The sequence below is a fragment of the Cynocephalus volans genome, chromosome 2 (genome assembly GCF_027409185.1).
Source record: "Cynocephalus volans isolate mCynVol1 chromosome 2, mCynVol1.pri, whole genome shotgun sequence".
NCBI lineage: Eukaryota > Metazoa > Chordata > Mammalia > Dermoptera > Cynocephalidae > Cynocephalus > Cynocephalus volans.
The window spans coordinates 123,712,104-123,726,456 of record NC_084461.1 but is presented as its reverse complement, the minus strand read 5'-3'; the positions used below and the strand labels follow the sequence as shown (position 1 = coordinate 123,726,456).

At 48.9% G+C, this 14,353-nt stretch overlaps 1 protein-coding gene across 1 annotated transcript; it reads left to right on the top strand.

Annotated features, from left to right (window-relative positions):
- Positions 1-1,498: 1,498 nt before the first annotated feature.
- Positions 1,499-13,402, top strand: HBEGF (heparin binding EGF like growth factor). Its single transcript, XM_063086432.1, has 6 exons — positions 1,499-1,866; positions 2,084-2,257; positions 5,112-5,289; positions 10,636-10,791; positions 11,527-11,617; positions 11,966-13,402. Exons 1-5 carry the CDS (start codon positions 1,821-1,823, stop codon positions 11,597-11,599), a joined length of 627 nt encoding a protein of 208 aa, XP_062942502.1. The 5' UTR covers positions 1,499-1,820; the 3' UTR covers positions 11,600-11,617; positions 11,966-13,402.
- The last annotated feature ends 951 nt before the right edge of the window (positions 13,403-14,353 follow it).

Sequence of the window (14,353 nt, the reverse complement as noted above, 5' to 3'; positions counted from 1 at the left end):
TGGCCAACTAGGTGGCAGGTGAGCTTCCATCTGAAACCAGCTCAGCTACAACGTGGAGCCTTAGACCTGGCCTAGAGGCAGGCAAGGGGTCTGGGGAAGGGAGAGAAAAGAGGCCTCTAAAGAAATACAGTGGTTAAGGTAGAATGCTTAGTGATAATAATAACAATAATAATAATTGGTCACATTTCATGGGAGTCATATTATAATATGACTGGCACTGTACTAACTGCTTTATTCTCTGGTTCAGTCCTCAAAAAGCTCTCTCCAGAGTAGGTGTTATTATTATTATTACTATTGTCATTCCTATTTGAGAGATGTAGAAAAAAGGGTCAGAAAGATTAAGTATCTTTTCCAAGGTCACACAGTATGTAGCAAAGGCAGGATTCAAACTCAGGTCTGTAGTGATTCCAGCACACTATGGAAACCTAGGCCTGGGGAGGATTGCTGGGGCAAGTTAAGAGGGCAGAACCAGATTGACCCCTGCACAGGTGGGGGTGGGGAGGGACAGTGGGACAGACAGTATATAAATAGCAGGCCTGTTTTTATCCCTACACAAGGGCTGAACCAGGCAAGTGCTCTATCTGGCACAATTTGAGGGCTCTGAAAATCCCTCCCCAGCACGTCCCTGAGAGCCGAAATACCTACTGAGAGAGTCATTTCTTTGGGTCAGGACATTGACTCCAGAAGACCCCTGTAAAAATACATGGGTTAGAAGAGAAACACATCCATCTCCTGGCACCTGTTGAACATAGCAATCTAGGTTAGCCAGCTGGGTCCTGTGGGAGGGGGGCTCATTCTTTGTGTCGGGAAGAAGGTGGTGTTCATAGGCAAGGAAAGCATGAGGCTTGTTTCACACCTGTGTTTCTACAATCCCCAAAGCCTGGGAATTATAATTCATAGTTCAAAAATCCTAATGTAGACTATGTCCCTCAGGGGAATAGGGAGGGTGGGAGGGGGAGCCACTTCAGCATCTGGGAGAACACTAACTTCCTTCGCTTCTGCTGGATTGATACCAAGTGCCTGCAACTTCAACTCTGGTTATCTCGGGCTCACGAGATCTGCTGGCATTCATGCATCTAATTTTTAAATGATAAACGAATTTATTATTATTTACTACTTGCTGTGTTGGTAGGCAAAAAAGTGGGCTTCTGAAACTCAGAAAGTGACACGGGTGCAGACACCTGGTATGGAGCAGGGACGGCCCAAGGGACCACCAGACCCTGAGCACAGCTCAGCTCAGCAGTCACAAAGCTGCAGCGCGACAGGCTTTTGGGGAAAGGTAGGAACCGGTCCTCTGCCACCTGCTAGTCAGTAGCCCCACCTACAGTCAGGCCGCGGCTGCTCTGGCCTGGTCCCAAAAAATGTAAGCGCCGCCCCCTCCTCCAGCCCACTTCCCCGGCCGCGCGGGGTCGCGGGCTGCACTGCCGGCGCCGCGAGCCGGGCGCGCTTCCCAGCACGGGAGGGGGGAGGGGGGAGGGGCGGCGCCGGGCGGGGCGGAGCTTCGGCGCCTCCGGGAGCTTATTCCCGGCCGCGCGCCGGGAGCCCTTCGTCTGCCTTGGGAGCTGCGCTCAGCACGAGGCTGGACTGTCTGACCGAGACGCAGGGGCTCAGGCGGACTCACTGAACTGAGGGGCGAGCAGACAGACGCACAGCGACCGCGAGCTGCGTGCAGGTCCCAGCCAGGCTTGCGCCCAAAGGCGGGCAGTAGACGGTGCCCCGAGGAATCTCCTGCGCTCTGCAGCCCCGCTCTGGTGCCAGCGCCGCGTGGCCGCCGCCTCCAAAGTGATTGCTGCCTTGTCGCCTCCACCTCGTCCGGGACCATGAAGCTGCTGCCGTCGGTGGTCCTGAAGCTCTTTCTGGCTGCAGGTAAAAGGGCTGCTGACACCCGCGATGGTCTGGGGGATGGGGGCGCTGTGTGCTGGGGGCGCTGTGTGCTGGGGGTACGGGAAAAGGTCGCTGCAGCGCCTCCGGCGCGCGCCACTTGGTGGGGCCCGTGTGCCCTGGTGGGCGGGCATCGGCATCAGTGCTCGTGGTCGGGGGTCTGGGTGGGGATGTCTGATGTGGCCTCGCCCCTCCCCCGTAGTGCTCTCGGCGTTGGTGACTGGCGAGAGCCTGGAGCGGCTTCGGAGAGGGCTGGCGGCTGGAACCAGCAATCCGGACCCTCCCACTGGATCTACCGACCAGCTGCTACCCCAGGGAGGCAGCCGGGGCCGGAAAGTCCTGGACTTGGAAGAGGCAGATCTGGATCTTTTCAGAGGTGGGTGTGGGGACCGCCCATCCTCGGACCCTGGTGGGCAGTTGAAGAATACGCGGATCTGAGATTCACGCTGTTTGGGTTCCCCTGTGGGTTGGAGGTATTAATGGAGGACCTCAAGAAAAGGCTGATCGGCCTGACAGGGGAACTGAGGGATCCTGGAATATAGCCCCGCTATGTTTCTTTTCCTTGGGCCTCACCTGCCTGGTTGCTGTCTTTCTGGGTACTTCGGGGCAAATTGAAACAGGCAATTTATCAGGGGTTGGTACATTCCTTTGAGATAAGCTGGGTGATAGGAACAAGGAGTGGTTGAGATGCTTTCCCTTGAGTTCCTATGTAAAAACGGGCACCAGTCCTAATTCCCACATCAAGTGAGTGTTATGTATAAGATAGAGATAACAGATGTGGACATGCCCAGGCACACAGAAAGTGTGCAGTGTTAATCTCCTCCATCCACCTGTCTCCAGGTTGGGAAAACAGAGGGGAATGAGGAACTCTTGGCCTCCCTGAGTGAGGCTGGCACCTCTGCGGGAGGCTATGAATGATGAGCACTGGGACCCTAGGGGGCTGAATTGAAATGGTGGGTGTCTATGAATGCTACCCAAAGCCTGGAGATTTTCTGATCACCTTGATTCCCCTGAGGAGTCTCCAAGGGGGAAAGGCCATGATGAATCCTCCAACCAGCATATGTGGCTGTGGCTGAGTACAGGCATGGGGCAGAGTCCAGAGCCTGTCCGCTTCCCTACCCCCAGCCACCTGCAACGATTCTCTAGGGTGGAGCAGGGACTAAGCCCTGTGGCCCCAGAATGACTATATATTTGGTTGGAAAAAATACCCACCTGTTCTAGCCCCACCTGCTCCTCAGCTGCCCTTCTCCCTCCATACCCAGAGCTTCCTTTGGGTGCTCTCTGTGCTTTGTATAAATCAAAAGTCTGCTCCCAAGCTGAGCCTGGGCTCCCACACTCCATCCTCTCACAGTGGCCCTCTGGGGTCACGCGTGCCTTGAACAGCCTGAACTCTCCTGGGCTGGGCAGGGCTGGGCTGGGCTGTGACTCACCCCCCACCCACTTGGCTGCTCCTCATACCTCTGCAGACCTGACTCATTGCTCCCTCTCCCCAGCAGGAGCCTAGCTGTCATCCCACCACTCTCTCCCTCCTGTTTCTGATTGGCTTGGCTCTCCTGCCTTGCTTTCCCACAGCCCTGGTCACTGGGTTCTTCTGACCACCCGCCTCACTTTCTGAGCTCTGAAGGGCCCTGGGATTAGACCAGAGGAGACTAGGAACTATGGGGCTGCTGTCATCTGCTTCTCTTCCCTTCTCTTGGCATTCCTGGGTGAGGACTATTTTTCAGGTCTGGGGATCCTATCACCTAAAACAAATAACTGCTACCATTTATTAAATGCCTATTGTGTTCTAGGCACCTGACATATTATCCTGGTTAATTTAGCAATCTTCTGAGATAGTAACTCTTTCTAAACACATTTGACGGAAAACCCAAAGGTTCAGAGAGTTTCAGCAACTTGTCCAAGCTAATATGACTGAAATCTGAGCACAGGTCTGCTAACTTCAGAGACCATTCATTCTTGGCTCAACATCTCAGGTGCTCCAGACTTTTGGAAGGGATGAGATGGGGTGTGTGAGGGAGCTTGGTGTTGTGGGAAAGAACATTGGATGTGGAGTCCACAGACCACATTTCTAATACCAATCCTGCATGACCTTAGGCAAATCACTCTGCCTTGTGGGACCTCAAGTTTTTCATCTGAAAATGGAAGGTTGTGATATTCTTTGAAGTTGCTTCCAGCTTGCGGATTACAGGTCCCCAGTCTAATATATCACGCTCACACTTCTGCAAGACATGTGGCTGTAGCCATGGACAGTGGGTACCTTTTTCCTTCTGGTGACCCAGGGGAATTAGAGAGTGGGATGGGATTGGCATCAGACCCCTGGGTTGATAGGTGTAGCCCATGGTCAGTCCCAGCTGCATGTCTAAGCAAAGTTGTTTTTTCTCAGTCTCTCTGAAGCCTGGAAGGAAGAGGGGAGTCATCATTGTTCCAGTTCCTTCTGGAAATTCCTTACTTTGCATCTCTCTACCCCTTGTACATACTGTGCCCCTATCCCAGAGAGCTATAAAAAGGATATTTGGGAATAAAGGCAAATGGATCTTTGAGAAAGTGGGTGAGCTGTAAAGGGCATAGAGCAGAGTAACTATGTTGCTTGAAGTTGAGAAAGCAAGGCCCTGACCAGAGATGTCTTGTTTACTGTTCCCGAGTCAGGCTCAGCCCTGGGCTCCTGGTACCCTGGTACTAATGGGTACCCCAGAGGGGGCCACCTGAGGACATGAACACTGTTCTAATTTTTGGAGGCCTGTACGCCAAAACCTCCAAGTACCTTTTCCAGAAGCAATTTTTGTCTGTGACACTGTCTTCCTGCAAGTGGGTCACTGAGTGCAGCATCAGGAAATGAGGCTGACTTAAGGCCAAAATAGAACAAAGTGGGCATAGGGAAGTAGGAGATGGGGGTGGAAGGTGGACAATGGGGTGGAGGTGAGGTTGGTGGAATTGCCCAGTGAGCTGCAGTTACTCGACAGAAGCTAGTATTCTGGGAATAAGGTTCTTAAACTGAGTTTGTGAAATGACTTCCTTCAGACCCACCCTAGCCTCTACTTCCTCCTGAGGTTCCCTCTTTCTGGTGGTTCTGTTTAATCCTCCTTCAGCCCTTCACTGAGCCAAGGGGCCTTCCCAGGCCTCTGACTTCTGGTGGGATCAAAGGGTACATACTCCTCCCAACCGCTATGCTGTTCTGACCTCCCTCCCCCCACAAATAGTCAAAGACTTAACAGGGTGCCTTTCTCCTGCAGTTGCTTTCTCCTCCAAGCCACAAGCTCTGGCCACACCGAGCAAGGAGGAACATGGTAAAAGAAAGAAGAAAGGCAGGGGGTTAGGGAAGAAGAGAGACCCATGTCTTCGGAAATACAAGGACTTCTGCATCCATGGAGAATGCAAATATGTGAAGGAGCTCCGGGCTCCATCCTGCATGTAAGTGCCCCTTTCCTAGGGCTGAATCTTGTCACTACACTTTTTGTCAGCCCTGTAGCTATTTCTTGTGTCACTGTTCCTTGAGTTCATAATTTCACCCAGTTTCTTCTCAACCACTAGGAGGAAGTTGGGAGGAGGGGAAACATTTTTAGTCAGCGGAAGGGCCCCTAACCCCCAACCCCGAATAGGATACAGTGTCCTGTGGCACGGGATTGTGACACTCTTTAATCCTTGGAGACATTTCCTCCTCACCCAAAAATGAGCTTGTGGTTAGGAGAGCTGGCACATGAAGTCAGGTCCTTTATTGCTGCCACATGTCCCATTCTGGATGGGAGACACCAGTAGGAAGCATGGCAGAGTGGGTTTCCAGGGTGGGGTAGGGCTCCTACAGGCAGGTATGAGGTTCATGTGGACACACACTGTGCAGATGTGTGTGTACTTGGGTATGTGTGCACACGAGAGAGCAAATGTGGGTTGATTCTAATACATGGCAGGACTGTGTAGAGAGGGATCATCATGGGGGTGGGTTGAAGTTCCCTTTCCCTTACTCCTTACCCCAGCAAGGTCCAGGAGGTGGGGGACATGGAGGGTACTGGCCTTTGGCCATAGGGGTGGAGAACACTTCCTTTGTGTAGGATTAACAGGAAATGGAACCTGACCCTGCAGGCATCAGCCACCAGTTAGGCAGCATCACCCCCTCCCTAGGCAGGGGTGTGGGCGGAGGGGCCATGGGTTCCTAAGCTAAACCCAGCAAACGGCTGCCTTGGCAACTCCTCAGGGATGACAGCACTGCCATGCTCTCTGGCAGGCATAATGTCACCACTGTGCCTGAAGCCAATACCCCACGTCAGGCTGCAAACATCCACTCTCTTCCCTGTGGGGAGGCAGGCTGTGGGGGCCTGTGACCCAGGAAACCCTGGATAAGGCCAGGACTCTTATGAGCACACTGCCTCCCAACCCATCAAGAAGTCTGGCTGCCTGGTGTCTCTTCTACCCATGATTAGTACAGATCCCTTGGCTTTTTAAATCTTCCTTGTCCTGTCTGATCACACACAGCAGAGCTGCCTTGTATTTGACAGTTGGCAGACAGACCTATCATTCCCCATCATGTCCACAGTCACTTGTGTATCCTTTCCTATAACATCCTTGTGTGTCCTTTCCTATAACATTTTTGTCAGGAGCTTGGTATTAGAGGGGATTGTTTAAGAGTGGCATAGAGAATCCCCATATTATCCTTCCTCGGGTCTCGGGACAGAGCAGGAAATGTTTGTCTTGAATTTATTAAATGGCATCATTAGCACAGAATGGAGAAAGTAACTGTGAGGGTAGTCAAGACAGACTGAGGCCAAGAATCTGTCTGGGCCAAATTGGTCCAGGACATTTTGGTGGATGGATGATGGGGCTTCCACTCCTTGGCTGAGAAGCCTTGTAAGGCTGCTCTCCTGGAGAGCTGAGCTCAACTGACCACCTAATCTCAGAGAACTTGATAAGTGTGCCCAGGGCCACCTTTTTGGTGGCATTAGGGATAGTGATGATAACCATAATGATGCCTTTTCTCATTTGTCCTAGAGCTTCAGGGTTTACATTTAGTATGAGTTGAGCCCAACAGGTATGTTGAGCACCTATTTGGTGCTATACACTATTGTAGGAGGTGGGGAGATATAGTCATCTGGGATTTTCAAAAGCCCTCTCTTGGGTAGGCAGAGCTTGCTATCACTACTGGAAAGACAAGGGAACTGGAGGCCAGAAGTAGGAAGTAATTTGCCTGAGATCAATAGCTAAATAAGTGGATAGAAACAGGGCAGGGTCTCAGGTGCCTGCCTCCTGGTTCGGCATGCTCTTCATGTCCCCAGGCTACACTGGGTGTTGGCTCTCATAATATTTCTCTATCTCTGTCCTTACAGAGTTTGAGCAGGATTTTATAAAGGGAAGCTATTGTCCTAGAGGTCTCTTAGGCTTTTACTAGCCTAAAAGCATAGCAATCTGATTTGAAGACTTTATGTCAGCTTGCTAAGCAGATTTTCAGGGGGTGGATTCTGCTTCTAGTCTGGCGGCCTCCTGCCTCCAGCCCTTGGTATTCAGGGCAGAATGTAGTAGAAGACCCAGAGCTCCTGGTTTGGGGGAATGTGACATCTGCCTACCTACGTCTGGGACACTCTGGCTCTTCATTGCTTCCAGACCCAGGAACTGCTAGCCAGGGTGTGTCCAGGCCACTGGGGTGAGCTCGAGGCTAGCCGGCTTCCTAAACCTGTCCTCTGCAGCCACCAAGAACAGGAAAACCCTTTCGTGTCACCAGCCAAAAGTTGCCCTCAAAGAGTAGTTTCCTAGGGTTTCTGACTGCAAAGTTTCCTGGGGCTGGAGGAAACCTGGGGACAGTTGGGCTGAGGAGAACTTAGAGCTAGAAGAGAGACAGGCTTGAGGTCTCCACTTGGCCTCACTGCCCAAATGCCCAGAAGGAATGGCGAGCCCCCTTCTGTTTGGCTCCATGTGACTTTGATGCCCCATTCCTCAGGATATGGGCAGTACCTTCTGGAGTCTGCTTATGTAATAACTTATACACATGTGGGTCTTGGCCTTTTATTAAGCACTTTCGTCAATATTATCTCATTTGATCTTTTTGCACTACTCTAGTGAGCTAGGCATGTATTATCCCTGTGTTTTACACAAGGAAACCAAAGCTTAGAAAGGTAATGTGACTTGTCCCAGATCACCGGCCTAGAAATAGCAGCAGGACCAGTCTAGAACTCACGTACTCTGCATCTCCTCCATCAAATGGTGCCCCCTCCACCTCCTGGGGTAGGGGCAGAGAAATCCAGTTTGGAAGATGTCTCTGGACCCTAGAGAGTTCTTGCTTCTGTTGTTATACAAGGTTCAGAAGTGGGTCACAGACATGGCTAGGAAGTACGTCTTAGTTTGGTGCATGGCTAGCTCTGAGCAAGACACACAATCTTGCACCCACTCTGGGATGCTTGGAATGTACTCATCTTTCCACCCTCTTCCCTGGGGAAGCCAGGAGTCGTCTGCAAAGAGGGGCAGTTAATATTAGGATGTTTACATTATTATCCTTTTGACTCAGGGTGGGGGTGGAGGAATTATGTAACTGAGTTGCAGGACTCTGAGGCCAAGCTTTATTTCTATCATCTGAGTAACTACCTGTGGAGTTTGAATGATGGTCTGGACAAGAAAAACAGACTCAACTACAGCCTCCCTTCCCCCAGGACAGCATAGTCTCTGAAGTCATCCAGACTGCTGGTTTGAATCCTGACTCTACCACTCACTAGCTTTGTAATCTTGGGTAGGTTGTTTAACAGAACTTCAGCCTCAGTCTCTTCATTTTTAAAATGGGGATAGTACCTCCTACTTCACAGTGATGGCTTTAAGACTAGATGATTAGACTGTGGTGTTATAATACCAACATACCAGCCAGCCACCAAAAGAAAGTAAATAAGATGACCCTTATAAGGCAGTTAGCACAGAGTACTTGGCTCGTAGTAAGCCTTTAATGTTTGCTATTTATTATTATTTATTATTCAAGCTGTGAATAATAAATAATAATGATAATAATATTACATCCAGAAAGTTTGGTCAGACAGCCCCAGGAACCTATTAGACAGGTGTTTCCTCAGGGTTACCAGCACTGTTCACAGTAGAAAATATCATGAATTTAGAATCTGCCAAGACTGGTTTTTAGTCTTGGTTCTGCTGCTTCCTAATTGTGGAACTTTTGGTAAATCACTTAACCTTTCTGATTCTTAATCTTAACCTGTCAATCTATAAAATGAGGCTGTAACTACCTACCAGAGTGTTATGAGGCTAAGTTGAACTAATTAATAAGGGTTGTAGCTTGTTAACTATAAACTTCTGTACACAGTGATTTCCCAGGGGTACTCCTGGGAGCTTCCTCTATGTCCTGGTAGGATGGGGGTCAGTTTTTCCCCACCTGGGCTGGGGGGACAGATGCATGGAGCAGCTGGAAAGGAACTGTGTACTATGCTGTGTGTACAATGGGCCTGACCTACATTTATCCTGCAGTGAGGTGGTTGCTCAGGAAGAGCTGAGAAAGGGGAGGCACAGAGCAAGAACGTAGGGGCAGGGATGTAGAGCCACCCAGCCTGGCCCCTCTGGCACTGCCAGGTCTGGACAGGCCTACTTGCAGCTTGCCTGCTGCCCTCTCAGGAGGAAAAAGGGATTCCTCGCTCTGAGGCATCAGGTGCCCAACCTCCTTCCCAGAGAAGGTGCAGCTCAGAATAGAGGACCACCAACTTCTCAGGGCTTCCTTCAGCAGCTAGTGGCCTAAAGTCCCCAGGCAGACAATGCCATTGCATCCCCTGGCTGAGAGGTGGGCAGTCGGGGGATGTGAGTGGATAGCACCTGAACTCAGAGTTCAACAATCCACATCCACATTTCTGTCCTGCTGTGTGACCTTGGGAAAGCAACTCCACCTTTCTGTAAAATTGGTCTCCTGCCTACATCAAAGGTGCTCAGATAAATGAAGGGATGTGAATTTGCGTCTTCAACTGTAAGCCCTTCCAAGTCTTCCTGAGAGCTTCAGGAAATGCTTTGTGTTAAAAGTGGCGGTTGCCATGTGATTTATTTCTTCAGTGCGAAGAGCCAAGGGATTGTTTCTGACATTCTTCCAGCTGGACAGGAAGATGTTGTCTTGGTTTGTTTACTTTGTCTTGTGATGAAAGAGGCCTGATAACCCAGTGTTCAGAGGCCAAAGGCTGAAGTTAAGCTCCCAAGTTGGGCCCTGCACCCAGGAGGAGCTGGGAGTTAAATGAAGGAAACTTGAGAAAACGACTCCTGGCAAAGGAACAGGGCCTATTAATAGGCTGGGCAGTGGTGGCAAGGGACTGGATGCTGGACGCATTGATGGGCACAGCTGGGTTTATTTCTGAGTCAGAATGTTGAGGGGCCTCAATAGAGGGAGTGATACTGAATCCCCACTACTCAACCCACCAGCTCTTGTGTCCAATTCCTCTTAAGTCATTTAAGCAGAATGCCTTAACACACGTGTAGTCGGCCACATGTGGAACATACCTAGCTGAGAATTTCAAGTTCACTCTTGCTTTTTCCCTGACTGGAGCAGGGCTCTTAGGCCAGAGAACCAGAAGGAATGGAAGAGGGGAGGGCACCAAGTGAGGGAGGAATGTGACAGAACATTCAGAGGGGCTTTTAAAGAATCTCCTACTAAAGGAGAAGAATAGAGGAAGGGCAGGGATCATGGTCAGGGGTTGTTAGGCTGATGGTGTGAGGAATGGGGTTTGGCTTATGTAGATAGGCCACTGCCAAGAGAGAGAGGCCAAAAAACTAACCTTATCTCTTTCTTGTTCTGTCTTGATCTAGCTGCCACCCGGGTTACCACGGAGAAAGGTGCCATGGGCTGAGTCTCCCAGTGGAAAATCGCTTGTATACATATGACCACACAACCATCTTGGCTGTGGTGGCTGTGGTGCTGTCATCTGTCTGTTTGCTTGTCATCGCAGGGCTTCTCATGTTTAGGTGAGTGTTGGGGGCCCCTGCGTGCTGTGTCTGCAAACACTTCCTTTCCTCCTCTTCCTGGGTCTTCTACCTGATCATCACATGACACTCTCCATCCCCTCACAAATCCTGGGCTAGTTCCTGGGTGCAGATTCTCCAAACACCTGGTTTCTCTGTCATGATATGAGTCCAGTGTCTAGAGGACAGAGTAAAACTTGCCAGGCCATAGTAAGTTCTGTTCCTCACAGGAGTTCTTTTCCTACTTCTGTGGGCCACCTCTTCACACATTTCTTTCTCCTGGATCTGTTCTTTGATAGCATTTGTGTGTGGTTTGGTAGTCAAGGCATGGGTGGTGCTATTGGAATATCCTTCCAATTCTGAGGCATCTGGACCTCAGACCATGCTTCCATGCAAGGAGACCTACCAAGTACTCTATGTGTGTTTTCAAGCAGTGCAACTCATCTGTCATGAGACCTAGGACAAGTCACCTGTCTGTCTTAGGACTGTTATCTTTCAAAGATTGTAATTTTTGTCTATCTACCTCATAAGGATGTTGCGAGGATCAAATAAATGAGGTGAAAATTCATTGTAAATTGTAGGCTGCTGTCAGAAACAGGCATCCTTCAGGGCGGTTGGTTTGCCATACCCTCTAGGCTTTTCCAAGTAGTAGAGGGAACTACTGTGGCAGAATTCTTCAGAAGAATCTGCAGTTTGTCATAGCAGACAGGACTTGCTCACAAAACTTATCTTCCTCAGATATCATAGGAGAGGAGGTTACGATGTGGAAAATGAAGAGAAAGTGAAGTTGGGCGTGACTAATACCCACTGAGAGAGACCTGTGCTCAAGGTAATGGTCCATCCTTTGCCCCTTGGCATCATCATCACCTTTCTGGGATCTATTTCAATGAGTGCTTAATTCTTCTCTTGACCTAGGAGTTGGGGGGCAGGCTAATGTGGAGTCAGGGTCCCATTGCAGAATTATTTTTGAAAAGACTGTTGGTGCTTCATCTCCACTTAGGATGAAAATTGCTAGAGAGATACCCAAGAAAGATGCCTGATGGGACAGCTTCACCCATCCCCTTTTCTTCCCTCCCCTTCCCAAATGATCAATCCACTTCTTAAGACTGGACCCAGGAGACTCTTAAGACCTCTATAGACTGGACTAGACTTTAAATGCTTTTCTCTTGTGCTTTAGGAATCGGCTGGGGACTGCTGCTACCTCTGAGAAGACACAGGTTGGTTGCAGACTCTGCAGAGGGCAAGGACTTCACAACTAGTCACAAAGACTCCTTCATCCCCAGTTGCTATCTCGATTGGGCCTCCCATAATTGCTTTGCCAAAATACCAGAGCCTTCAAGTGCCAAACAGAATATGTCCAGTGGGATCTGGGTCAGAAGAAAGCAAAAATGAGGAACCTTCATGCCCTTCTGATTCTCCTCTACCAAGCCCCACTCCCTCCCCTAAGTTTGTTTAAATGCTTCTCTTCTGGATTAAAATGCCAGTTAAATTCCATATGCTCCAGGATCTTTGACTGAAAAAAAAAAAAGAAGGAAGAAGAGCAAGAAGGAAAGATTTGTAAACTGAAAGAAAGCAACAAAGATTGAGAAGCCATGTACTCAAGCAGCCACTGAGGGATCTGCCATTTGGACCCTCCAGAGCTGGATTTGATGAGCTAACTGTGAAATACCACAAGCCTGAGAACTCTGAATTTTGGGACTTCTACCCAGATGGAAAAATAACAACTATTTTTTGTTTGTTTGTTTGTAAAATGCCTCTTAAATTATATATTTATTTTATTCTATGTATGTTAATTTATTTAGTTTTTAACAATCTAACAATAATATTTCAAGTGCCTAGACTGTTACTTTTGCAATTTCCTGGCCCTCCACCCCACATCCCTACCATCTGGCTCGGTGTCATCCTCCCCTGCTGCAAATCTGAGATGGCTCTATCACCCATCTGTAGTAATTTATTGTCTGTCCACATTTTTTAAGACCTTCCATGATCAAAGTACCACATGGGGAGTTCTGTATGGTCAGGATGTAGGGTTAACTTGGTCAGAGCCGCTCTATGAGTTGGACTGCAGTCTTGTCTAGGCGATTTTGTCTACTGTTTGTGTTTTGAAAGCCCAAGGTGCTGATGTCAAAGTGTAACAGATATCGATGTTTCCCTGTGTCCTCTCCCTGCCAAATCTCAGAAGAGGTTGGGCTTCCATGCCTGCAGCTTTCCCTCACCCTATGGCTCCAGACCCACAGAGTGGGAACTCACCCTCCCTTGTGTCAAGACATTTCTCTTACTCCTGCCATTCTTCTGGTGCTACTCCATGCAGGGGTCAGTGCAGCAGAGGACAGTCTGGAGAAGGTCTTAGCAAAGAAGAAGGTCGAGGTGGAAAAGGGAACATTGAAGCTGACTGATAATTGGTAATTGATTACCTACCAACTGCTACAGAGAAGGTTGGAGGTAGGGAAGGCTTTTGTGTAACCCCATCCACCTCACCAAAACTACAAAGGTATGCTGTCATGGTCCCTTCTGGAAGTTTCTGGTGCCATTTCTGAACTGTTACAACCTGTATTTCCAAACCTGGTTCGTATTTATACTTCGCAATCCAAATAAAGATAATCCTTACTCCACACCCTCTGTCTGCTTGTTTTAACTGGGAACTGGTTTAACATAGGTATTTTTGAAGCACTGACTTGGTGTTAGGATCTATACCAGGCCTATCTATGTATACTACCTCAGTATCCCCAACAACTTTGTGATGGAAGTACTATTACTGTTCCATTTTTCCAGAAGAGGAAACTGAGGCTCAGAGAGATTATGTAACTTGCCTGAGGATACACAGTAAGTGACAGAGCTGGGACTGGTAGTCTGATTCCAATTATTTTGTCTTAATACTAACATCATACTACCCCCGGGACAAGAAAGAATAGACCTTTCACATAAGAAGTTTGGCTGGCTGTACCCAGGAAAGACGTCCACTCATTCAATCAACATTGCTCCTGGCATGAACAATGCATCTTTGATTCCCCTCTCATGCTCCACAGCCAATCTATCAGCACATCTTGTCAGCCCTTCCTTTAGAATATATGCTGTATATGCTGTATGCAACCACTTCTCATCACTGCAGCTACCTTCACCCAATCCAATTCATCATCCCGTGCCTGGACTCTTGGGATGACTTCATCCCTAGTTCCACCTGGCTTCCATATAGCATATTTCCAAAATAATAGCCAGAGTGATCATGTCTTTCATATCCTGTCTGCTCTGCAGGCCTTGCCTACCACCCTATTATACAATAACACATTCCTCCCCCACCCCATTCTCATTCTCCTCACATTGCTTGATATTTATCCATAGCCCTTATCATCACTAACATATTCTTATTTGTTTATTGTCCATCTACTCCTACTAGAATATTAGCTCCATGAGGATAGGGGTATGTACATTGCTCCAATCCAAGATTCTGAAACAATACAATTGAGCTGAAGGCACTCAATATTTGTTACATGGAACAATGAATATAGGAAACAATTAAAATCCAGTCTAAGGCCAGCAAGTGGACAGACATGCCATCCAATGCTGC